Source organism: Neoarius graeffei, chromosome 1 (genome assembly GCF_027579695.1).
Source record: "Neoarius graeffei isolate fNeoGra1 chromosome 1, fNeoGra1.pri, whole genome shotgun sequence".
Classification (NCBI taxonomy): domain Eukaryota; kingdom Metazoa; phylum Chordata; class Actinopteri; order Siluriformes; family Ariidae; genus Neoarius; species Neoarius graeffei.
In genome coordinates this window covers 19,333,356-19,360,572 of record NC_083569.1, presented here as the reverse complement: position 1 = coordinate 19,360,572, position 27,217 = coordinate 19,333,356, and the positions used below count along the sequence as shown (strand labels likewise).

The 27,217-nt window shown below is 39.1% G+C and overlaps 6 non-coding genes, 1 pseudogene and 1 gene segment (V, D, J or C); 4 read left to right on the top strand and 4 right to left on the bottom strand.

Annotated features, from left to right (window-relative positions):
* Positions 1-2,097: 2,097 nt before the first annotated feature.
* On the bottom strand, positions 2,098-2,169 carry trnad-guc (transfer RNA aspartic acid (anticodon GUC)). The gene has a single exon. It is a non-coding gene; the product is annotated as a tRNA-Asp (tRNA).
* A 375-nt stretch (positions 2,170-2,544) lies between these two features.
* On the top strand, positions 2,545-2,659 carry LOC132896044 (U5 spliceosomal RNA). Its single transcript, XR_009655916.1, has one exon. It is a non-coding gene; the product is annotated as a U5 spliceosomal RNA (small nuclear RNA).
* A 188-nt stretch (positions 2,660-2,847) lies between these two features.
* Positions 2,848-3,020, top strand: LOC132898194 (U2 spliceosomal RNA; annotated as a pseudogene).
* A 2,878-nt stretch (positions 3,021-5,898) lies between these two features.
* LOC132897076 (U2 spliceosomal RNA) lies at positions 5,899-6,089 on the bottom strand. Its single transcript, XR_009656232.1, has one exon. It is a non-coding gene; the product is annotated as a U2 spliceosomal RNA (small nuclear RNA).
* Positions 6,090-7,272: 1,183 nt separating this feature from the next.
* Positions 7,273-7,344, top strand: trnad-guc (transfer RNA aspartic acid (anticodon GUC)). Its single transcript has one exon. It is a non-coding gene; the product is annotated as a tRNA-Asp (tRNA).
* An 11,276-nt stretch (positions 7,345-18,620) lies between these two features.
* LOC132896032 (U5 spliceosomal RNA) lies at positions 18,621-18,735 on the top strand. The gene has a single exon (XR_009655912.1). It is a non-coding gene; the product is annotated as a U5 spliceosomal RNA (small nuclear RNA).
* A 293-nt stretch (positions 18,736-19,028) lies between these two features.
* On the bottom strand, positions 19,029-19,220 carry LOC132897410 (U2 spliceosomal RNA). The gene has a single exon (XR_009656310.1). It is a non-coding gene; the product is annotated as a U2 spliceosomal RNA (small nuclear RNA).
* A 6,767-nt stretch (positions 19,221-25,987) lies between these two features.
* Positions 25,988-26,508, bottom strand: LOC132883881 (T cell receptor alpha variable 14/delta variable 4-like). The segment is given in 2 exon segments: positions 25,988-26,304; positions 26,442-26,508. Coding segments are annotated over 2 exon segments (384 nt in total).
* Between the last annotated feature and the right edge of the window lie 709 nt (positions 26,509-27,217).

The window sequence follows — 27,217 nt, the reverse complement described above, 5'->3', positions numbered from 1 at the left end:
TATACAGCTATACTCTGAGCCCCCACTCTGATTACCCTCAGAGAATGACAATTTAACATATTTACACTATACCTATTGGAGACCATTAATTACCACGACATAAGAAAGTAAGATCAGGCATACAGCAGATTATATCAGAAAATAAATAATAAACATTTATTATAAACCCATTACCGTGCTTAACCTTCTTCAAAAGTCGTTAATAATATTAAATAACAGCAACACTGAACAAACCACACATTCAAGATAGAAAGGGGAAAAGAAAGAAAATACCCAGCCGGAGTTAAAACAGTAACGTATGGGTACCCAAGTTGGCGCGCGTTGGAGCTCTAAACATCCAAGGGAAAAGAATCACTGTTTACTCACGAACAGCTGTGAGTTAGCTTCCCCAAGCTAACTGTAGTCACTCTAGGACGTTGACTTCAAATACCAACATTGACCGTCGTCCATACGACCCACTACCATCCGCAGCAGCTGAGAAGACTCTGTACCACGAACCTCCCTCGAGCACCTCGAAGTAGTCCTCCTTTTCCGTGTTTAATCCCCAGTCCAAAAAAAAAACCCTGCTAGCGAGACTCAACAGCTCATAGCAACAGCAGTAATTGAAAACAGCTGTGACTCCACCCCGTCCCGCTGAACCGACTCAAGTGGAAAAAATACAACCGTGGATCACTGGTCTCAAAGTCCGTAACTTTCACCCAGTGTTACTATTAATAAAAATCACTAATGTCCGTGAAACCACGGACAAGAGGATATTCACATAACCCCAATATACAGTACATTAAAAGATTACATTACATATTGAACTCTCCTGTTAATAACACATACTAGTACACAATATACAATACATTAACATAAATTAGGCTTAACCTAATTTTCAGATGTGTTACATGTAGTTATGATTGTCTTTAGGCTTGCCATCCTTCCACTTGCAAGTGGTAAGTGACGCACATGCCCGACATGCACTGAGATCACACACACAGTGGCTCAGTCCCGAATCACTGCTCGTGCGCTATACTCCCGCGCTCTGTGAGCTGCGCAGGGCCGGAGTGCGCACCCTCCAGAGGGCACTCGCTGTTCAGGGCAGAGTGATTTGGAGCGCAGGATGCCTGCGGAGCCGAGCGTATCCGTGTATTGGTGTTGCTGTGTGCACGCGAATCGTGTATTGGCGTTGCTGTGTGCACACTAATCGTTTTAAAAACGTTAATCTGATGATCTGCTGATACGGTCTAGTGTAAACCCCACCTTACTTACATGTCACAACATCAAACCACATATCAGCAATAGCCAGTCATTACAATTTAATTTACAACTTTCCAAATAAGACTTAGATCAAGTTTCTCCTGCCTTTCCAGTCTCTGTCTACATGCTCCTGGGGAGACTCCCAGATCGTCCGGGAGACTAGGGATGTCTGAATTGTTTAATTTTGTTATTTAGTCTAGTCTTAGTACCCCACAGCAACCTCATAACTTTGGCCAACCAAAGCAACATTGGATAGGGGGTCAAGCGCGCAAGCCAATGGAAAAATCCAGGCTGCCAGTTCTCACTATCACACGGGAGGTTTGCTAATGCTCCATGCGCAAAGATAGGTTAGTGGGCATCCATTAAATTAGCTAACTTAATTTTCTGATATTTACCTATAAGCTAAAAACACAGAAAACTTTTTTTTGTCTGACTTTTATTAGACTTAGAAATAGAATATTATTAGAAGAACATCATCAGAGGGTCTACCATTGGCAATTCATAATATTGACATTAACATTGACTTTAGGCATATTAAAGTATGGTCTATAGTCACTGGATTTATCTAGATCTGTTACTATTAATAAGATTTAATTGACATAATATGTGGTTATTCATACACACACTTTATATACATATGCTAAAGGGCACTTCAGCCCAACACCACCCCATGTTAACCGAACTACATGTCTTTGAATCGTGGGGTTAACCAGAGCTGACACAGGGAGAACACGCAAACTCCACACAGAAAGGCCCCCACCAGCCACTGGGCTCAAACCCAGAACCTTCTTGCTGCGAGGCGACAGTGCGAACCACTCCATACCCCTGCTGCACAAGTTGATACATTTTTAAAGTCTCCCCGTCGGGGAATCGAACCCCGGTCTTCCGCGTGACAGGCGGAGATACTGTCCACTATACTAACGAGGATGACGCAATAGCCCTCATTTATCAATAAAAAATGTGGTATGGAAAGCACTTACTGCTGGGGTCAACAGCGTTCCTGTCAATAATCAAACTCCAGCTGATGTTTTCATATTTAATTTATAGGCCTACATCCGTGATATTGGACAGATCACACAACACTCAACTGTTCCTTTTCAAAATTCAACACCCCCCACCCCGCTTACTTATCTTTCTTTCTTTCATTCATTCAAAAAAGCTCATTGGTCAGACATTTTCTCTGCCTGTGTGCAATGGCTAATAAAGCTGTAAAGGTGTAAGAGATTGGCCCAGGCCACCTTACCCTATACCAGCTTTCTGCACCTCCAATCCAGTGTCACTAACCTGATCCAGTGTTAAGTGCAGCTCAGGTTTCTCTTCATTGACGCATAAATTTTTCGCCTTTTACTAAAGAGTTCTGTGGAGAGAAATATTAATAAGTTCAGTATATTTTTGCAGGCTTTGCTCTGGCAGAGCTGAACGTTTTTAGTCAACAAATGTTAAACCTATTGATCTTTTTGTATTAAAGCATCTCCCACACGCCCCACAAAGCGATGTCTCTCTTCAAAAGGATCCAGCTGTTGGGGGCGGAGTCTAGCTGTGTTTACCTTTCTGGAGTTTAATATATGGAAGTGGTATATTTAAAGCCATTAGTTATAGTAAATTATCATTTTCCGCATTTTGACCAGGATTAAGTGTAGTATTTATTCTAATCAATTTAACATTGATTTGTTCTCTAAATGAGAGCGTTATATCAAGCAGATTTTTTTAAAGCAAGGAGCTGTGATAGGAGTTTGCTCTTTCGGCTCCATACACCAATCTGATGTGGTAGTATTTCTTTGTTCTAGGAATTTTTTTTCTTTTTAAGTGAAGCTGGTGAATGGGTTTTTTTTTAGAGTAAAGAATAAAGATAGGAATTTGGTTCTTTTATTCTATACTCTCATATGGTATTATAGTAGATTTAGGAATAGTTGCCTTATTTTAAAAAAAGAAAGAAAAAAATATTTTGCCTGCCCTAACTTTTTCCCTATTTTCTGGTTTTCTCCATGCTCAACAACATAGGTGTAGAATTGGGTGTGGGCGGTATGGGCGTGTCCCTACCAATATTTGTGATTGAAGAGAAAAAATCCCGCCCCGTGCGCGGTACACAAAGGGTTACTGTAGGTTTCCACTGGGCGAAACACCACGCCCAATTCGCTCATGAATATTCACTCTGGGGGCGTGGTCGCGAAAACAGCAAGCACTTTTGGCTACCGTGTCAATTAGCAAGTGCGGTTGCAGTGATGATGATGATGATGATAGTTTATTTCAAACATGTAAACAAATGGGGCTTTTCCACTACCAACGCGGCTGAGTTGGGCTGAGCCGTGCGGTGCTGAGTCGAGCTGAGTGGGGCTGTTGGAGTTGCATTTCGACTACAACCGCGCTGAACCGTGCTGGCTGGAAGTGGGTGGACACATTGGGTGGAGTTAGCGAAAGTGGGTGGACGTCACGTGATGTCGTTAGGCGGCGCAAACAGTGACATCAGTGACCTTTTAAGCGGTAGTCTCACGACCCGGATAGTAAACAATAAACATGGAGGACATGGAGTCGTTAGTGTTGCTGGGCCCTGTACTACGAACGGAGGTTAACCTACCCAGAAGTAACCCAGGGTTCCCCCGCTAAACCGGGGTTGACAAAACCTGGTTATCTTGTTTGGGGTTAAACGGTACTACGACGCCAGTTATGAAGTTGATTTGTTGAACCTGTGTTAACCTAATCAGGGTTAATGCGCGTTCACGTTAAAGGGAAGGTTATCAGCGCAAATCCCCACTGTTCACAATGGCACGGCCGCCGCACTTCACGGAGGAAGAATCTGCTGTCATAATGCAAAGCTACGAGGAGTTCAAAACAACATTAAGAGCAAAATCTAACACAGCGGCTGCCAATAAGGAGCGGCAAGCATGTTGGCAACGAATTGCCGATCGGGTAAATGCGCAAGTACATTCTCCCTTCTACATGTTCCAGAAGTATAGGATGAGAGAAAGCTTCATGATCAATCACAAGTCACAGAAAATGGTCCTTCGACGTGGCCCCAGTCATATATAGCTTGTTTAATGTCCGAAAAATCCTGAATAAAATTTGGTATGGTAAATTCATGGAGTAGCCTACTTAAGCTGATATGTGCACAGAGTCACATGAATTAGGATGACTGACTGTTCAGTCCCTTTGACTAAGTTGGTGTATGTCCTGTGAACATTTCAGAGGCAACAGCAGTGCCAAACGCACCTGGCAACAGGTGAAAATGAAATATAAAAACATCATTCATAATGGTAAGTGTGTGTGTGTGTGTGTGTGTCGTTCTTTTTCTGTACTGTGTTTCAGATGAAAAAGCTTTTGCCCAAGGACAAGAAGTAGGCTAAACAGCATTTGCCTTTTATTTATTCAAGTTTTATCTGTTTGCCTAATAGTTCAAATTGTTTTGTATATAGTTTATAATGTAGTTGTGTGATATTAATGATAATATTGTGGAAAAACTACTTTGCACGGACGTTCATTTAACTTATTCTATCGTCATTTTGTTTGTTCTATTTTTGTGTATTTTATTTATTTATCTGTTTGTCTAGTTGTATCTATTTTTCTAATATATTTTTTGCATTAATTGTTTTTTCCTATTAAAATAATCTTGTGTTCTTGTTATAGCTTTATCTATTTATCTGACTGTTTAGTTGTATCTATTTTTGTTACAATTTCAATATTTTTAATATAAGTTTTTTTCTATTAAAATGTTCTTGTTATATTTATTGTAGTTGTATCTATTTTATATCTCAGACTTAAATATTTTTGTAAAACAAGTGTTTTTCTATAAAATATTCTTGCGTTCTTGATAACTATGTTCTTGAGTGGGTTCTTTTTTTTTTTTTTTTTACAGAAAAGCCGTTCTGCATGGACATTCATTGAAGCCCTCATTGTTTTTTAATGGTTATTTATGAGCGTTTAGGGGTTACAATAATGTAAGTCTAGGTTGCTTTATATAAAAGGTATGTCCAGAAATATTGATGTCACTGTCTAAGCAGAGGGATCTGGCTTCTTTAGACGCTGTCTTCTTAAAACTGAATAAATATTTAAAAAGAGCCAAATGAGCCAGTCTTTTGAACGGCTCTTTTCAAAGAACGGATAACAAAGATGCGGATCCCATCAAAGAGCCATAAATCCCATCTCTAATCTGCGCTCCGATATCGCACGGGTCATCCAGGTACGCTGGCATTGTCTCTAGAGGAAATGTCGGTGGAGAGGTGGTGTTTAAAAAGGGTGTGGTTAATCGGAAACCTCGGGTTAACCAAGAACATAACCTGAGACGAGCAGGTTTGAGATGCAGCGTAGTTGCCATGGCAGCATACCTCGGTTTGAACATAGCCAACTTTCGTAGTATGGGTTAATCGGGAAGTTACGCTGCACGTGATCAAGTTACTCTCGAAGTTATCCTGGTAAGCCAGAAAACCCGCTTCGTAGTACAGGGCCCAGATCAAGCAAAAAAATATATATATATCTTTCCCTTTTAAACAAAGTAACTATTTCTAGAGCTACTATAATGTCATACGGACACATAGAATAAAAGAAACAAACCACAATTCTAGCTGTATATTTTTAAACACCTATTCATTACTATTTAGAAAACATAAAATTAAATTGATTTACCAGAAAAAAAAAAAAGCTCATTTTTTTTTTTAGTTTTTAAACAAGGGCACCATTCCTGGAGATACTGCAATACCAGGCTGATACATGGAGCAGAAGGAGCAAGCTCTTATTCCAACTCCCTGTTCTAAAAATCTGTTTAATATAACATTCTCATTTAGAGAACATATCAGATATTAAACTGATAAGAACAGATACTACACTTGATCTTAGCCAAAAAGCCGAGAAGCGATAACTTACTGCAGTGAACAGCTTTAAATAAACCACTTCCAAATATTAAACTCCAGAAAGGTAAAGACAGCTAGACTCCGCCCCCAACAGCTGGATCCTTTTGAAGAGAGACATCGCCTTAGGGGTCACAATATTTTGCTCCGTTGTGTTCCACCAAAAGAGATCCATCATCTCTCCAAAGCCCAGACTTTTAAAATTTGAAGTTTAGAACTGTAGTAATTAATTAATAATAATAATTCATTTGATTAATTGAAAATCTTGCATGTGGGGCGGTACGGTGGTGTAGTGGTTAGCGCTGTCGCCTCACAGCAAGAAGGTCCTGGGTTCGAGCCCCGGGGCCGGCGAGGGCCTTTCTGTGCGGAGTTTGCATGTTGTCCGCGTGGGTTTCCTCCGGGTGCTCTGGTTTCCCCCACAGTCCAAAGACATGCAGGTTAGGTTAACTGGTGACTCTAAATTGACCGTGAGTGTGAATGGTTGTCTGTGTCTATGTGTCAGCCCTGTGATGACCTGGCGACTTGTCCAGGGTGTACCCCGCCTTTCGCCCGTAGTCAGCTGAGATAGGCTCCAGCTTGCCTGCGACCCTGTAGAAGGATAAAGCGGCTAGAGATAATGAGATGAGATGAGATCTTGCATGTGATGATTAACTCATTCTACCAATTTGCAAATGTGTTTTATTGGCTGTCGGGAGGGTGTATGTTCCTTTCCCTCATAAACGGCAGTAAAACCCATCCGGAGCCTTAAACCCTGCGTTCCATGAGGCTGCAGGGGGAGTCGCTCTCTTCTGGGGGAGCTGCAACTAGTTTAGAATGCGAGTTTAAGCTGAGATGTGATTGGTCTAACGGTAAAACAGCACGAAGAACTTTTTTGATACGTTGAAAGCTTACATTATTACTTGGCAACAGAGTGCATCTGAATTCTGATTGGTTGTTGTATCTGAATTCTGATTGGTTGTTGTGATATTATTGCCCTTCTGTTGTTCACGTCGTAAAATCAAGGAGCCTCTAAACCGATAATATTTAGGATTGTGATATTGAAATGACAATGGTTTTCACCCACCACATTTATCAATGCCCAATCATTCTTACGCTGTGATTGGCAAGATACAAACGTGTCATGAATCACACGTGAACCCTGTCATACAGTGATTTCTACCCTTTCAATTGATAAATGAGGGCTATTGCGTCATCCTCGTTAGTATAGTGGACAGTATCTCCGCCTGTCACGCGGAAGCCCGGGGTTCGATTCCCCGACGGGGAGGCTTTACAAATTTATTAACTTGTGCAGCAGGGGGATGGAGTGGTTCGCACTGTCGAACCACAGCAAGAAGGTTCTAATATTTCTGAAGTCACAGAAAAATGTTAACTCACCGAGTGAGAGCCACAGACCCATGAATATAACAGTGAACATGACGAATAATCCTGGCTTTACATTCAGCCTCATATATGGAACCTGATTTTAGCACATTGTAAGCAAATGCAAACTGGAAGCAGGAACAGCTAATAGTCACAACTATGCAGTGCAAATAATTTAATTTTAAACTAATTATTATTCAATAATTACATCAGGATTTTATTTTTTAATCAGGTTTCTGTTAGACAGTTGTGGTGAACCTTTGGCAATGTTGCCGCAAATTTGTGGCAAGGTCGTATTTTCACATGCAAATTAATTTTGTGGCAAACCTCTGGTGCACTTGTGGCTAACTTTGTGGAAAACTTACAGTTCTTTGCAAAACAAAAGGGAACGTTCTTTAAACGTTAGGTTTTGGTTTGGTTCTAACCTAACCTTTAGAGAACCAATAGCCAATCCCATGCTGCCCCCATCACGCCCCGCCTCCTCTCCCCTCCCCGCCAAGTTAACGTTACTGCGCGAGTTACATTTTACACACAGTTTACAGGATCTTCTGGGGATGATCACTGCAGAACTGTCTAAATTAAATAAGGGGTTCGACAGGAACAAATTATCTTTAAACCTTAACAAAACTAAATTCATGTTATTCGGGAATTGTAAAAGATATTATCATACTTAAATTACTGTGTAGAGATTTGGGGCAATACTTATAAACAGAGGTGGGACAAAGTCACTAATGTGCAAGTCACAAGTAAGTCTCAAGTCCTACCACTCAAGTCAAGGCACTTTTGACCAAGTCAAGTCCAAGTCCTACCCAAGCCAAGTCGAGTCCAAGTCTCATTTTTTTCCAAGTCCCTAACAAGTCACCATTTATTCTACAGGCAATCAACACATTTTTGATCACAAATGTATTACCTCTCCACACTGCAGTGTATGTCCTCCTTTTCCAGTCACCTTGGATAAAAATGTCTGCTAAATGTAATGTCAATGATTCATAGAGTCAGCACAAGTAACTACAGTACACCCATTCTTTTCCATTTTAAAATGTTTTAGAGCTTGTGCCCCAAGACAATCAAAGAATCTCAGAGGAGACAATGATTAGTTAGTTAACGTTAGTAAAGCATCCTAAATTTTCAGTGAGTTTAGTTTGAGTGAGTCAGTGTACATCTGAGGCTAAGGGTGTGAGAATGGAAAATTTTTATTGGAAAATTAGTGAGAAATTAAAACAAAATTCTAAACAAAACTAGTACTGGTACTGTGTAACAAAAATCATTTTCTTTTCATTTCATTCATGTCATTTTTCACATAAAAATGCTTTTCATGTGCATTTTAAGACATGAAACTCAAAGTCCAATGGTTTTCCTTCTGAAGTTAGGCACTGTCCCAACATACAACATGACATGCCTTTAACACAATACAACGTGACTTGAGTACGTTTGTGTGTGAGAGAGAGACCAACTAACTGACAAATTCCGGAAATATCTGTTCTCCACTACTGAGAGAGGGATGTTGCATCCAATGACCAAATCTGTTAGTATTGAATTTGTGATGGCTTTTTGTTGTGGGTGGGTAGCATTGTACTGTGTATCTTTTGCAGTAAGGAATCCAGAAATGGACGGCTGCTCTGTCTCACTTGGGATGATCTTGTTCTTCAGATATTCTGCAAATCTAAACAAGAAAAAAAAAATGTAAAATTAGTAGGCCTACTTGTTTTCTGTTTTTAATCATGTAGACATTAACATGTTTTTATCATTTTCAATATCAAAGTCTGAGTTCATTTAATCTGAACATATTTGTTTATACACAGTATAATGTTTAATACAAGCCAGCCAGGATCTTCCCTTAAGCAGTTTAGCTAGACCACAATGCATTCACTAAACACTCGCTAAAATACCGGTAGCCTTAGTAAACACAGAACGTTGTGACGATGTAGCCAGAATCAGAGTCCTCTAGGGCAGTGGTTCTCAAACTTTTTTCACCAAGTACCACCTCAGAAAATACTTGGCTCTCCAAGTACCACCATAATGACCAACATTAAAATACAGTAGCGTAGTAGGCCTAAGTATTCATTAAAAACAAGGCGGAGGTTTTATTTAACAAGTATATTTAATATTGTTGGCCACTGTAACATTACACACAGTACTTTGAACAGTAACACTGTGTTTAAATATAGGAAAATAAAACACTGTATTTAAATAATGAATCAAATAAATTGGCCAAATCTGCAACATCTGTAGTCTCATCAAGCTGTATGGTAAAATATCTACTGTTCTTAATGCGCTCAATCAGTGTCTTTTTAACATCGTCAGCCATGTCGTTTATTCTCCTTGACACGGTGTCATTTGAAAGCGGCACCAAGTTTAACTCTCTGGCAGCTTTCTCTCCACACATGATACGTGTCATCTCTTTGGCTAATGGCAAACACAGCAGTTCCCCGATTGTGTGCGGCTTACCGGCTCTGGCGAGCAGGAGGCTGGCACGATATGAAGCTTCCTGTGCTTTGGCTACGGGTGTACCATAGGACAGAATGGTGGACTTGGACTGCTTCAGTTCATCACGTTTTCGTAAAAAAAAAAAATCCATTGGTTTGTCCTTTAGTGCTGTGTGTTTGGTTGTAAGATGCCGTTTGAGATGCGATGGTTTCATGGATTCATTGCTCAGAACGTCCCCGCATACAACACACTGCGGCCTGGGCAGCTCCTCTGCCCCGCTCCAGATTAATCCCAGTTTTATGTATTTTTCATCATACTTCCTCCTCACTGGTTTCTGCCGTTTGCTAGCAGTTCTGGGGCTGGTTTTGCCACTGTCGTTAGCATCCGCGCTCGGCTCACACACGTCCTCTTCAGTTCTCCCTCTCTCCTGATCCACGCTCCCATTCGCGGATTTAAGCCATGACAGTGATTTTGTCGTACTCGTCATAATTAGCAAAGCCACCTCCACCTTTTCCCATCACAGCCTAGTCTACCAATGGTGGATAACCGTCTATCAGTGGAACCGTCGGGAATGCGTACGTACGCTACGTATGGCTACCCAGAAGCACTTGCAAACTTTTTAAAATTATTAATTTAATTTGTATCTCCTTTCATTTTCTTGTCATCGGTTGATAAGATATTTTCATCCATTCGGATATTATGGATAGTACTATTTCACGTTTTATTTTATTTTTTAAATTTTATTTATATTTAATTAAGTGATTCTTTGGCGTACCACTAAAATGGAGCCCGCGTACCACTAGTGGTACGCGTACCACAGTTTGAGAATCACTGCTCTAGGGCTCTGGCCAGAATGTGAGAATGAAGCCCTGGCAACATTCTAGAGAGCCGTATAATAAAGTAGAATAAACAGTTGTTGTGAATTTCAGAATGTTCAGCGGAATCCTCCAGATCCAAGTTGCGTGCTTTTGGCGAATTTGGTTTCTCGCCAGAGACTAATAAATGCACTGGTAAAGCCATGCTATGTAGAGGCATTGTGTGCCCTGTCGTTTGGGTAAGACTGTGGGATAATGCTTCGCGTCGGAGTAAGCTACACTCCAATCTGTCGGGATGTACTGCGCTATAAAACGTCAGATGAGCTTACATTTTATATAGCCCAAATGGCCCATTATTCACATTGTCTACATGACACCAGAGAGAGGAAGAGAATAGAATTGAATGTCTCTGATGACGCGTAATCCCAGCACTAATAACACACATCGCACAGCGTCCACGACTTGGTGCAGTACGTAGCAAACAGTTAAACGCCTGGTTTAACTTGCATTGCTAGTCATCTCGTCTCAGTGGTTTAAATGCCTTTCATGACAAGCACTGACTTTCCCATTGCAAAGAGCGAACTTCTGTTTTACATACTTAGTTTGCAGCCTGGGTAACTGTTTATTTGATTCACGTTTTATCCTTTGTTGTCCGGTTCTTATCATAAGTCTGTGTCGTTCTGACCAGAGCCTTTATAACAATCTTGTAAACGTTCTCTGCTCTGACCAAATCACCACCTTCTGGCTATGCCTTCCCAATGGGTGTTAACTGGTAGCCTAGCCCACATAATCTAACACTAGACTGAACACAAAAGCAATCCAATAAAAAAAATCTACTTCACTATTTTACATTCAGCAAAGCAAAACAAATCCTTGACAGCGTTAATATATTAACACATTCCACTTCTAGCCACCAACTAGCCTGTACAGATTCTTGCTAGCTGTAGCCTAGCTTTGTTACTTACTTTTCCTTATGCAGCCTCAGGTGACGAGCGAAGTTTGATGTGGTTGACTGGCTGTCCGAAATTGTGGCTCCACATGTTCTGCACATAGCAATGCGTTTGCCATCTGTATTGGAGTATTCTTTAAATCCAAAGGAAATTACGCGGGGAATCATGTTTTTATCCGTCCGTTCATCATTCAGCGTCCTCGTTGCCCATCACCGTTTGGTTTTTCATTTGAACCAGTTGAAGTGATTGAGTGACACCTAGTGCTAGTGGATTGAGCTGCTGTAGCCTAGGACAAGGAGCTACACCGCATTCAAATAATAACGAGTGTACTTGGATTCAAAATCGAGGGGGGGAAGAATATTTATACCTGATACGCCAAGTCACTGCAAGCTAAAACTGTCAAGTCCAAGTCAAGTCTCGAGTCAACAGCGTGCAAGTCCGAGTCGAGTTGCAAGTCATTCCTCATCTAGGGATTTCAAGTCTCAAGTCATCAAAATGGTGACTCGAGTCTGACTCGAGTCCAAGTCACATGACTCGAGTCCACATGTCTGGTGGTTAGTGCTGTCGCCTCACAGCAAGAAGGTCTGGGTTCGAGCCCCGTGGCCGGCGAGGGCCTTTCTGTGCGGAGTTTACATGTTCTTCCTGTGTCCACGTGGGTTTCCTCCGGGTGCTCCGGTTTCTCCCACAGTCCAAAGACATGCAGGTTAGGTTAACTGGTGACTCTAAATTGACCGTAGGTGTGAGTGTGAATGGTTGTCTGTGTCTATGTGTCAGCCCTGTGATGACCTGGCGACTTGTCCAGGGTGTACCCTGCCTTTCACCCGTAGTCAGCTGGGATAGGCTCCAGCTTGCCTGCGACCCTGTTTGAACAGGATAAAGCGGATAATGAGATGAGATGATATACATTACCCGTATTCATCAAAGTTCAGTGCAATCAAATCTTGTGATGGAAAAAGGAAAAGCAAATTCCACTGGGAATTTTCTTATTTTTCTATTTCTTTTTTTTTTGTATCTGTATGATCAAAGTCACATCTGTTCATACATATATACCTACATGCATTATAAACACATGAGCGAATGAGAGAATGAATGAACAAATGAAAATTAATTACAGTAGGTTATGGGGAAACCCAGAAAAGAGTTCATTAGTTTTATTACAGTCGTGCACACCAGCAAAACCTGACACAATGGATCTGGAAGTGTCATTAAAATATTTTGGAGAATGAAACATGTAGGCAGGGGCGCCGCTAGGGGGGGGAAAGCTAGGACGATTCTAAGGGCCTGGCACTGACAGGGGGCCCTGTGTGGGATATTAATCTCATCTCATCTCATTATCTCTAGCCGCTTTATCCTTCTACAGGGTCGCAGGCAAGCTGGAGCCTATCCCAGCTGACTATGGGCGAAAGGCGGGGTACACCCTGGACAAGTCGCCAGGTCATCACAGGGCTTGGGATATTAATATTATTTTAATAGTATTGCCTTGTGTAAGTTTTTGAAATAAAATGTTTCATTTCATCTGTTAAATATGCAAATTATACATGGTTATGATTTGCTATAATATTTTTCTTGAATTATTTATGATATTGTCATTTCGCCCCTCCACTCTTTTTACTAATGGTACAGTCTGATTCTGGGCGCGGGATTAGCGCAGCTTTGAGGAGCTGTCAGTTTTTCTATGTGCGCAACAGAGGTGTACATTCTAGAAGTTGCTAAGCAGGAGCAGGTGTGATGAGTTATGAAGTCCGGATATCACACTGTGTGTGAAAAAAAATCACCTTTTTTCATAGGTATCTTTATTGTATAATTAAGTCTAGATGTTTTGCCATTGTTCATGTGTGGATTTGTTGATATTGTTAAGTATTTAACTTTAATATTTTGCACATTAGCTGTGGTCATAGATATCATTGCTATTGTTCATGTGTGGATTTATTGATACTGTTGCTAAGTATTTAACTTGAATATTTGAACATTTGCTGTGTTTTCTAATAAATGTGTGATGCCTAAAAGAAACCAAAAACACTTAGTGGATTTCTTGCAGTGCACTCTGTAATTGTATCAAAAAACTAGTGTAGTTATTCATCAAGGCATACATTTGATCACATACAATAAGTCAATAAATGGAGGAAAAAAAGGAATACATTTTGTAATCCTGATTATTGATGTTTGCTGGAGGGCTCTGGAGTATCCATAATGTGCATACAGAATGTTATAAATCCATACTGATACAGTGATGCATGCAATTTCTCTCAACACAAACATTTGGATTGAATGAACTCCAGAGGCTACTGAGTGGCCTAATAATAGTTTCTCATAAAAGAAAAAAAAAAAAAAATATATATATATATATATATATATATATATATATATATATATATATATATATATATATATATATCTTCCATATATATCATGGGATGTTCATTTTAAGGCAACAGTCTATTCAGTCTAATTCTGACAGTTCTGCATTTAAAATGTTCATATACCAAATAATTGTATCACCTAAACTTGATAGGGAGCTGATCACATGCATAGTAAAGTAGAAGTGCAGCCAAAAACAGACTTCAAATTCAGTTGCTTGAGCTTGAAAATTTTATCGGGGGGGGGGGCTAAATTGTAATCTTTCATAGGGCCCAAGATTTCTAGCGGCGTCCCTGCATGTAGGTTTGCGAACTCACTGTGATTAATGTGGAGTTGTTGTGTTAATCCCTCATTATTATTCTGTTCTATTTCCTCCAGGTGCATGTGTTACCACAAATGCTCTTTGTGTCTGTGGTTAACTGACAAGTTGGGAAAGGGAGTATCTTTAATCTGTGGTTTTAGAAGCTTCATATATACCATTTGTATGTTTTTGTAAAGCCTTTCATTGACTCTGTATTACTGTGCTGCTACTCTAAGAGCACAGTGATAGAGCGCAGAATCTGAGAGCTTTAGACCTCTGATAGTAAGTTCAGTGGAGTCTCTGGTTGTTTTTGACTCTAATCGACGATCATCAGGAGTGCTCTGGTAGGAGTTATCTGACCTCGCACTTTTATATAATAAATACTGTGGTGCGCTGTTTGGATATTGTTTGTACCAGTAAAGCCAAATGCTCTCACTGCTTGAGTCATATGAACATTTCAGAGTAACAGTGTCTGTTTCTTTCCTGACAATTTTGGCATCTTCATCTGTCGGCCAAATTTTTTCTGCAAAACTACCTGTTGTAAAAGAAAATATAAATAAATAAATCAGTGAAGTATTTTTTAAACCAAATACAGACGTAATAAATTAAGAAATTACTAGATGAAAACAAACGTGTATTAATTAATACAATGATTTAGCAGTTAAATGTATTGTAATAATTCATAATTGTACTAATTAATGTAATGATGAGCTGATGAAAGTTAATTACCTGTTGCGACAGTGAGAATCAGTGGGATGTATCTCACTGTGTACAGTAAATTGTACGGTTGAGCCATTTCTGAACACAGCTCTGTGAGGACTCTGTATAATAGTGCTGTATGTGCTGAACTTTCCACATGAGGGAACACATCTGTAAGAAGTGCACACCCAGGAAGTGCTGCTGTCAAACACTGTATGGGCTTCTTATTGGCTCATTAATATCAATAAATAAAGTTTAAATTAAATCTGACTTCAGCCTAATCTGACTGAGTTTGGAGAAGGCCGTCTGTTTGAGTTTTGTGTCACTGTGAGCTCCAGGGTGCAGGACGACAGTGCAGAGTCTGATACTGCAGCAGGATTACAAAGCTGGAGTAACAATCCATTCATTAAAACAAATATTAACTGTGGATAATATAGTTTATGATGTATGTTAATTCTGTTAATGTACATGTTTTGCTGAATTTTGTGATAATATTTTTGATTAATATGAGCCACTATAATATATTCATTCATTCATTCATTTTCTATACCACTTATTCATTGCAGGTGTCGGGTGAGCTGGAGCCAATACCAGCTGACAGTGGAGGGGGATACCTTGGACAGATCGCCAATCTATCGTGGGGCTAACACAGAGAAACAGCCATTCACACTCACATTCACACTTATGGGCAAGTTAGAGTCCCCAGTTGACCTAATCTGCATGTCTTTGGACTGTGGGAAGAAATTGGAGCACCCAGAGGAAACCCACGCAGGCACGGGGAAAACATGCAAACTCAAAACAGAAAGGTTCAAACCCATAACCTACTTGCTGTGAAGTGACAGTACTAACCACTGCACCACCATGCCACCCCATAACATATTTATTTCGATAGAATAAACAAAAAGTCATAAGTATAGATTCCGATAGAGAATTACAGCAAAAGATCGCTCGACAAAGTATTGACTTTTTTTTTTTTCAGGGGGACCTATGTACCGTGCACTCCAGATTTCTGTTTTTTTTTTATCTTCATTATTGTTTGTGCCACCATAAACCAACAATTTTCACCTTTAATGTGGTAGGCATGTTGTGCTAATCAAATGGTGCTAACTCTCCAACAATCCATTTTAATTCCATCTTGTAATGCAATAAAACAGGACAAACACCAGGGGGATGAATACTTTTGCAAGACACTGCATCTGAGAGCTCTTTTCTATTCAACAAGGCTTTGTGTTTACTGAATTTGATAGTGTGGCAGTGGGGGCGTGGCCAAGCATCAGTTTGTGCATGGAGGGCGGGGTCAGGGAAGGTGAGTGGCCACGTCATTACACCTGTTGTCAGTTAACGTGTGTGTGTGTGTGTGTGTGTGTTGCAGAGATGGCGGAGCATAAAATGAGGGGGAGACAGAGAAGGGGAGCTCTCTCGACCAGAACACGTGTCCGTTGTGTGTGACTGTATGAGATTAAAGCTGAAAAGCAAAGAAAATAGGAAAAATAAAGAGTGTGTGTGAACATCAACTCCCACCTGCTGTGCTTCTGTGCTCCAGCCACATCAGGGACTGTTACAGATTGCTTGCTAGCTGCTAACTTGGCTGTCAGTTCTTCTTCTTCAGACGTCAGATCAATAGGAGGAACAGATAGCTGCCTGAGAAAGCTGACTGCTAACATCAGTGTACTGGATCAAGTGCTATTTTATAAGCTGTTAAATAATGAGGGTGGAAACCATTGTGTTAAATTATGAATCAGAATCTCAAACTATTTCTTCATATTAAGGTCTGAACATTGTGTTACATCATCATAGGAAGTGTAACTTTCCCCCCATTAATTGCTCAAAGAAAGCATTTCCAAAGATGATGGCTGTAGATATTCAAAGCAAATAAATATCAAACTTTGGGAACTCAGACAGAAAACTGTATTTGAATGAAACAGGTAAACAGCTCCCCCTCCTGAGGGGAAAAAAATCAGTCTGCACTTTTTGTACAGTGTGTTTGAGTTTTGTGTCCCTGTGGGCTCCATGGCGCAGTAGTACAGTGCAGAGTCTGATACTGCAGCAGGAAAGATCTCCACATCTACTTTCTTTTCCTTTTTACGAAGTCTGATAGACAGTCTTGGGTCAGGTTGTTTAGCTTCAGTGACATAATTTGAAGATATAGTAATCATCAGAAGAAACTCTGGTCCTGATTGAGGCTTTTGTCGATACCAGTGGAGATCTCTAGCCGAGTCATCATATGTGCAGGTCAGTGTGGTTTTGCTGCCCTCAGCTGAAGATATAATGGTTTGGTCTGGTGTGATGCTGCTGTCAACAGCACCTGCAGTAAAGACATTGCAACAACATCAACATTTCTATTTTCATTGTTTAGGGACTTTTTTTTTTAAACCAACTAAATCATCATGTTTAGGTGTCAGTACAAAAATCTCCAGCATCCACCTGAAGTTTGTGTATAATATAAATGACTTACCAAAGGTATTAATGACTATAAAAACAAAGAAGAGTAACATGATTGCTGTGTCTCTCTTGCAGTCGATATAAATGGCAGTAACTCTGTGTAACTGTCTAAACTGCATCTCACCACATCTCGCTCCACCTACTTTCACAGTCACATCAATTCTGGCATCAATCTCTCAGTGAATAATCTTGTACATTCTGCCATCTTTTAATTAGAAATTAAAAAGATGGAGTCAAGGTTATTTAAATCAAATCATTAAAACAAATATTGAATGTAGATAATACAGTTAATCATGTGTGATAATTCCGCATGTTGCTGAATGTTCTGATAATATTACACAGTTCATGAGTATAAGGACCTTCTGTAGTTTATGTGATATTAGCAGACAGTGCGATAATTTTCTTCTCTATGGAACATTATAGGCTCATTAATGCTACACATGCATTGAACTAATAAACAGTTAATTAATTCAAATATACAGTAACTGTTTATTTTCACTTTATTTAACAAATGCACTCCATTGCATTTCAGTGGAATTACATGGAATTTCCTAAGGTATGACATGCATCAATCACAAACAAACAAATAAAAAAAAAAAAACAAATTAGGAAATGCACACTGCTTGCTGTTGAGGTGATCTGCTGCATAATAGAATTTAATTACTACAATTTAACTGTTCAGCTTTATTTTAATGAGCCTATTCCACTGTATATCAAACTCACTGCATCAATATTCCTAAGGTGTTTCCTGTGTTAGTCAACTGGGTTGTGATTAAATACATGGCTAGAGTTTGATCAGCCTGCTGACTAGTTAAACTGTTTATTCTAAAGATTAAACATGATTCAAACCTGGACTGTCTTGTTGTGAGGCAACATCACTAACCACTACACTACCGTGCTGCCGGTTTCTCAATAAGTAATTGGACCATTAGTCTGCAGTAATTCTTTCCCCTACTTTTTCATTAGACAGATCACACAACACTCAACTGTTTCTTTTCAAAATTCAACACCCCCCACCCCTACTTACTTATTTATTAATCAAAAAAGCTCGTTGGTCAGACATTTCTCTTCCTGTGTGCAATGGCTAATAAAGCTGTAAAGGTGAAAGAGATTGGCCCAGGCCACCTTACCCTATACCAGCTTTCTGCACCTCCAATACAGTGTCACTAACCTGATCCAGTGTTAAGTGTAGCTCAGGTTTCTCTTGATTGATGCATAAATCTTTCACCTTTTACTAAAGATTTCCGTGGAGAGGAATGTTAATGAGTTCAACTTATTTTTGCAGGCTTTACTCTGGCAGAGCTGGATATTTTTGGTGATCGAATGTTAGAAATATCGAGCTTTTTACATGGAAACACCCCCCCCCCCCCCCCACACACACACACACAAAATGATGTCTCTCTCCAAAAGGATTCAGCTGTAATTTTTGGAACAATAGAACTGTTATAATACCATGTTGATGCATGGAACGGAAGGCGTAAGCTCCTATTCCAGCTCTCTACTCTAAAAAATACATTTAATACATTATCATCATTCAGACAACATATCAAACATTAAATTGGTGCACAAAAAAAAAAAAGTTTTCCCTTGTTTTGGGAACAAGGGCACCATTCCTGGAGGTACTACAATAGCAGGTTGATGTGTGGAGCAGAAGGAGCAAGCCCCTATTCCAGCTCCCTGTTCTAAACATCTGTTTAATATAACATCCTCATTTAGAGAACATATCAGATATTAAACTGAGAAAAACAGATACTACACTTGATCTTAGCCAAAAGTGCTAAGAAGGTTAGCATGCTTCTAGTCTGGTGACACCAATACAGATTTTCTTTAGCTAAATGTGGCAGGCTTCACACGTAATGTAAGGCAATCAACAGAATGATACTCTCACTGTAACACTAACAAATCAGTAAATTATTGATATTAACCATTATACAAGCTCAATCTACTGGTAACAATGAACCAAAAAATATATGATGAGTGAGCAATGACTGTGAGTCTGGTAGCAACTGCTGGATGTGAATTGCAGGTCAAAATGTCCGCGCTGCTCTGTGACTGGTTGGACAGCATCACGTGGTTATCACTGCTGCTGACTCGCGTGCAATGGTAAATACCCCAGTGTTTCTCACAGTGTTTCTCAGCACGGTTCATGAAGATGCCAGTGTCTTGAATTCAGACTTAGGTTTGCTGCATGAGTTTTAATAAGTGATTACTGTGAAGTGATGAAGAAAACCAAACTTAAAAAAGAATGAAAAATACAAACAAATAAGATGCCAGGGACATGTTTAACAGGCTCATCTAAAGTAAGTAGTTTGTTTCAGTAGGCCTATATGCAGCTTGTAAGGTTGGGTTTATCTTCTTTTTTAGTACAGATATGTAGCTATTACTTTTTTTTTCCTAACATCAAAACATTTAACAGAGCTCGTGCCCAAATAAATTGTTAAAGATCTATACTTGGCTTGGGAGATCATACTTACAAGCTTATAGGCCAATTGAAGATGCGTCTTGTGTCTACTGATAGACGCCGGTGTCTTTATAATAGCCATGTTTGCTTTCTTACATCCTCCTTGTTTTCCTAGAAGACACTGAAGTATTATTTAAATATCCTGGTGTTTCATGTAAATACCCTAGACATGTCTTATTTATTTACAGTATAGCAGGAGATCGAGCCAAGAGATACTGAATATATACTGTATTTTATTGACCTATTGAACCCCCCATTTATTTATTTTAACTCGTTATATCATTGATATTATTTCATCTGGAATTATGTAACTTTGGAAGTTGATCAGCCTTCAGTGTAACATAACTGTGTGAAAGTTTTTGTACAGTGCAGTTGGATTTCCTGTCACTGTGGGCTGCAGAGCACAGTAGTATAGTGCAGAGTCTGATACAGCAGCAGAGGAGATGAGCAGATCCACTTTTTTATTCTTTTCATCAACTTCAGCAGAGAGACGTGGTAAGTTAGAGTCACTTTGGAGTTGACTTGGTAAGATATACAGAAGGAACTCAGGTTTAGAGTTTGGATATTGTCTGTACCAGTGTAGGTAGTCTGAGATACGACTTGCTTCATAGTTGCAGGACAGAGTAACATCACTGCCTTCATCTATAACTATACGAGTGAAACGTGGCTCGATTGAATCTGCCATGGAGTCACCTGTCATAGAGAAGAGAACATAATGTTTTTATACATTAAACAATTAAGCCATAATGACATAAGTCAGACCCACATTCTGATTTTTCTTCCCACCACACAGACGAATAAATCATTAATTCAACACTTAATATTTCTGCAATAACAAAAGGTCAAAGTTAACTCACCGAGTGAAAGCCACAGACACATGAATATAACAGTGAACATGATGAATGGTCTCAGCTGAGTGAAAGTATTCTTTCTGTACTATGATATGTTCACATCATAAAGGTTCATGAAGCTCCAGCCCACAGCACCACATGACAGTGTCACCATTGTTACTGACAGATTGTTGATTCGTACTGAAGCATCCTGGCTTTACATTCAGCCTCACATGGGGAACCTGTCTTCAACTCCGACTGTCAGCAGAATTCATGGAATTATGAAAAATCAGTCATTCTAATCTGTAAAAATATATAAATGTCATGATAAAAAATAGTATAAGTTATTACTATTGTTATTATAATGTCAATGATTTATGGAATTTGTAATGACAAAACCTGTTATTTCACTGAGGTGAGGAACAAACCAGCTGCTGCTCTTGGTCATACTATGAAAGATTCCAGCAAGCCATGAGGTCTTAAGGAGAGAGAGAGACTGGATGTTTTATTTCCTTTCTTATTTCCTCCCTGTAGCCTAGTGTTCTGCCTGGCCTTTCTTTCTTTCTTTCTTTCTTTCTTTCTTTCTTTCTTTCTTTCTTTCTTTCTTTCTTTCAAGTAATGAATGAATAAATATTAATTAATTCATGAATTCACCTCATATAATTTAAATATGATTGTTCTGCTTTATAAACCTGGAAACTAAAAAAAAAATAATAATAAATCTCTTGGTTGCTAGTTATCATTTTAACATGAAACTGTGGAAGCAAAATAGAACATTTACATTATCCAGTCACAAACACCACCAGCGCCACCATTACAAGTGAACCTGTCCAGAGCCCATTTTATTCACTGCAGCTGTAATGTGCTTGTCCATGCTGGAGACAAATATATTACACATCACACATTATTAACAAATTGTATTTATAGTCTGACTGCAATTTCAATTTTCTTCATTAATTCAGAGAAACAAGTCATTTTGTTGATGAAGAGTTGACAATTATACTATTCAGCTTGATTGAATAATCAGAATCAAGACTAGAACACAACTGCAATAAGATCTCACATCTCTGGGGCAGCCACGGCCTAAAGGTTAGAGAAGGTCACCAATTTGATTCCCTGGACAAGCAGAAAAATGTGTAGGTGGGAAGAGTGAATGAACAGCATTTTCCCTTCCCTCTACATCCATGGCTGAAGTGCCCTTGAGTAAGGCACTGAACCCTCAATTAATCCCCGGGCGCTGTAGTGCAGCTGCCCACTGCTATGGGGATGTTGTGTGTTCACTGCTTCACATGGGTTTAATGCAGAGAAAGAATTTCACTATGCTCGAATGTATATGTGACAAATAAAGGCCTCTTTTCTTTATCTGTACAATCTCTGTGTATTTTTTCAATGTATTACATATAAAAGTATTATGCATGACTGAAGAGAGTGTATATTATTGTGAAAAGCAGTATTCATAATCAAAGAAGTTGAAATCTCTCAGGGACGTGAGCAGGGTCCTTGTGTTTGGGCCACAATAAGATAACTGACGATGCCATCTTGTGGAGAAAGAGAAAAGACTTTTACACACCAAGGATTTTTTTTTTGTTTGGTTTGGTTTTATTTTGTTCTCTTGAAATGAACAATGTCCCAGTTTACCCTGAAAAATGTGTTGCTGTGAAAATGAAGTCATTTTTTTTTTTAATTCACAAATCATTACAGCAAATAACTGAAGTTGACAAAAAACCCTGAACTCGTACAGAGCCTCAGCTACATCACTCAAGTTCAGAATTGGTCTCAACCACACACCCTGTAGACCTTTCTGTAAAGCTTTCTGTCTAATTGTTCATGGTGTGGTACAGTGGTACAGCTGCACAGGATGCTCTCTGTTGATCCCATGAATGGAATGAATGTACTAAGGGTACAGTCCCTCCTGGAAATTAAGACATTGCAGGGATTTATTTTGGCCCAGATGAGATCCTCAGTGATGTGCAACCCAAGACTCGTAGAATCCCATGATCACATGAGCAGACAAACATTAACCACTGTGGGACCTCCTGAGGTCAAAAATAAGATCTGCTGTTATGTCCAGGTGTTGTTGCTTCTACACGAGTCCTCAGACTGCCCACCTTCTCTCTGTATGTAAACTCATCATTTTGCTAATGAGGATCAACACTGTCGTGCCATCAGCAAGTTTGAAATCATGAATCTAGATGTGCATTGCAGCAGAGTTGTGTATCAGAACAGTGATGACCTCGGTATATGAAATGAAATGAAATGAAATGAAATGAATGTAATGAAATGAAATGTAGTGTTCACGCAGATTTAGCCGTTACATTTCTGGATTAAGAACAGTGGAAGCCAACACAAAGGTGTTGTGTTTTAATAGTTCCTACTTTTGACTTTTCATTCTCCATCCAGTACCAAGCCCAGTTATCATGTATTTTCAAATCAATCAGAGAAATTATTTAATTAATCAAATGTTCTTAGTGGAGATTAAAATTCCTTGTGGAAGATTTACACAAATTGTGTAGCACTTCAATTTACACATTTTGTATTAATGTCAGCTGTTTTACCCATAGTTATGTGTAGTTTTAAAATTAACACAACCTGTGTATTTGTTCACAGCATTCAACACAATGGCCCTCATTTATCAATCTAATGTAGAAACCAGTGCGGATCCAATACCAGTATGAAAAGAACTCACTGCTGTGGTCAACAGCGCTGCCATCAACAAGCGACCAAATTCAAGCTCATAGTCAATGAAGGCCTTTACAAAATGTGATATTTTTCCATATGCTCCATATTTTAAGTGATGAATATGTGGCTGCATATGTTTAGATGCCAGTCAGTATATATGGTCTAATAACACTTCTCCACTCAGCCAGATTTACTGTGCTGTACGACACATCTGCACTGTTTCAGTACTTGCATACCTGAGGTAAGACTTGACATGAGATTTGATCAAAGACTCCGCTCACGTTCACATTGATAAATGCCGAGCTTCGCGTGGAAATGACCGTACGCCCAGTTTGTTCAATTCATAAATGAGGGCCAATTATTTGTTTTATACAGCACATAATGTATTAATATTACAAGTTTACACGTCTTCATATTAACCTTCCTGACACATTCACTGTCAAAATTAACACAACAAGCGTTGTCCCAAAACTCAACCACTGATGTGTAAGAAGTTAACAGTTTGTCTTAGTTTTAACACATCCTTTCTTAGAGTGTATGCACTTATTACTCACTTCAATATAAAATACACAATTTTATCTCTCAAATTGAAGAAAAAAAAACACTTAGCAACCAGGTTATTATAAGTTTTTCCCCCTAAAATGTTTCTATTTGTTTTTCACATTGATTTTGATGGTTTCTATATCACATTAATGGGTGGAATAAGATCTGGCATGATTGATCTGACTTTTATTTTGGATGTATTTATTTTTTACATCAAAAACTAACAATGTAACAGGGGTTAAACACATTAAACACATCTCATTTCTACTTCCATTTACATACTCTATAACCAAGGTAAGGGAACTCTGCCCCCCATTTAATACCTGCCTACAGTTTGCTTTTGAGAAGCATACTGAGTCATTCAGACAACAAATAGCTTCAGCAATAATAACTAATAATTGTAATTCTGTGTGGTTTATAATATGCTTGTATGTCCAGAGCAACTTAGAGACAGCCAGCAATGTTCAAAAGCATCCAACTGAATATTTATTTTGAGAGTATATTTTGAACTGCTATGCCCCTTATATTGCTAAAATACACTATAATTTTTGTTAACGAGCAAAACAAATCTTGGTGGGCAGAAATATATTAAATTAGTTCACAAATTATTGTCTGCACATCATTTTGCTAGCAGCACATTTTTGAAAAATGTAGATTTGTGAATTTACTGTGATGTGTATCAGGATGAGAGACGGAGGGACTCGAGTTTGTAAAGGAAAGGATTAACTGACTCAGGGAAGGTGGAAGTGGGTAAGGCACACAATCAACTGCAATTACAACTTATACACAATTCACAGACTGAAAACACAAACAAATGGATAAAGTAAACAAATCTACAGGAGGTGTCTCATCTCATCTCATTATCTCTAGCCGATTTATCCTTCTACAGGGTCGCAGGCAAGCTGGAGCCTATCCCAGCTGACTACGGGCGAAAGGCGGGGTACACCCTGGACAAGTCACCAGGTCATCACAGGGCTTACAGGAGGTGTGATAATTATATTGTAGGGGAAAGTCAAGAATAAGCTTTGGCTTAGAAATGTCTGTTTCAGGTTCCTTTCTATCTGAATGATTGTATGCATGTACTGCTGCCATTTTATTATTCATCCATTTCATCTTTGTAAAAGGCCACTGCCTGAGCTCCCATCCAGCAAAATAACATACATTTTTTTTTCAAAATTTATTTGCTAACAAATACAAACAAATACAAAGTAAAAAGGACAGAATGAAACAAATCAATACATACACATGACATACAACAGACGCACTGACGTAACTAACAACAATTTCAAAGGCTGGACAATACTACTAATATGTTAACAAAGAGATGTAACAGAACACATGGAGACAAATTCGACAAAGATAAACAAGAGCTATATTGCTGTATAGAGGAGGATGGGTGGGGTTGATTAGGGGTAATGAATGTGCATATGAGATAGAGGAGGGTAGGTGGGGGAGATTTGGAGGGGTTTTGGGCCTTGAATTATGGGTGAAGGGACAGTGTGTATATGTTGGGGGGGAGCGGGATATGTGAAAGTAAGCACGTGTGTGTGTGTATATGTAAGCAGTGCTAAAATAACATACATTTTTATGTACATGCATAATGAATGACTGAATTAATTGATTAAAATTGAGCACTGTGTATTGGGGGGAAAACTAGTCAAAAAAGGTCAGGACCTTTAATTCAGAGTAGTTCACACCAACAACACCTGACACAACGGCTCTGGTAATGTCAGGAAAACATTTTTGAAAAATGTCGATTTGTGAATTTACTGTGATAAATGTAAAGTAAAGTAACTTTATTGGTCTCCCTAGGGAGAAATTTAGCTTAGAGTCAGGGAAAATGTGTCCTTGTTTAAAGTTGCACCACATTTAAACCCTCTTTATTTTAATTTGCTTTGACTTTTAGCTGCAGATGTTACCACAACCTTTGTGTATGTGTAGTTAACTGATAACAATTTGGTAAAGAGAGTCTCTTTGATGAGGTTTTAGAAACTTCCTGTTTAACATTTGTATGTTTTTGTACAGGCTTTCAGTGACTCTGTATTACTGTGCTACATCTCTAAGAGCACAGTGATAGAGCGCAGAATCTGAGAGCTTTAGACCTCTGATAGTAAGTTCAGTGGAGTCTCTGGTTGTTTTTGACTCTAATCGACGATCAGCAGGAGTGCTATCATAACCTGATCTTGATCTTGCGCCTTTATACAGTAAATACTGTGGTGCGCTGTCCGGATATTGTTTGTACCAGTAAAGCAAAATGTACTCGCTGGCTGACTCAAATGAACATTTCAGAGTAACAGTGTCTGTTTCTTTCCTGACAATGGCATCTTCATCTGTCGGCCACATTTTATCAGCGAAACTGCCTGTTGTAAAGAGGAACATAAAGAAATAAATCTATGAAGTATTTTTGTAAACAAACCAAAAACAATAATTTCAAGAATTTATGCTTAAAACATGGGTATTAAGGAATACAGTTAATTATCTGATGAAAGTTAATTACCTGTAGTGACAGTGAGAATCAGTGGGATGTATCTCACTATGTACAGGAAGTTGTATAGTTGAGCCATTTCTGAACACAGCTCTGTGAGGATCCTGTATAATAGTGCTTGCTGTATGTGCTGAACTTTACACATGAGGGAACACATTTCTAGAAGGCCACACCCAGGAAGTTCTGCTGTTGGAGCATAACTTTGTACAGATCATCACTTCACAGTATCAGTCACAGTGAACTAAATCACCATACAACACAGAACAATCCCACTGTTGCTGATCAACTCACTGCATCCAACTTCACCTCTTAAATAGATCTTTTGGAGTGAGAGGCCTGGGCTGTGTCTCAAGATTTAATATTTATACAAAAATATAACCCTCTTTCCAGTTTTGTTTTACTTTATTGGTCCATGAACAAAGAATTATAATTATTGTATGGTTTAAGTGGCCATTGTAGTATTTTTTTAACTCCTGAAAATAGTTATTAACATCGTAAATAGTGTTAACACAAATACTGTGACAAATTAGTTCAGTGACGACTCCAGCTGAGGTTTTTGTATGAAAGATGAATGTCCAACTGCCATTATGGTCATTCGCTAACAATTGAACCAGATTTGAAAAAAGTTACTGTTTCATCTTGGCATCATCTTGAAGGCAGCATATGCTGCTCCAAAAATCTCAGTGTACTTTTCTGAATTAATGCTGCCATCACAGAAGTGTGTTACCAAGGGCACTGACACAACACCATACCATGAGAAACCCTGGCTTTTGGATTTGTTGCTGGTA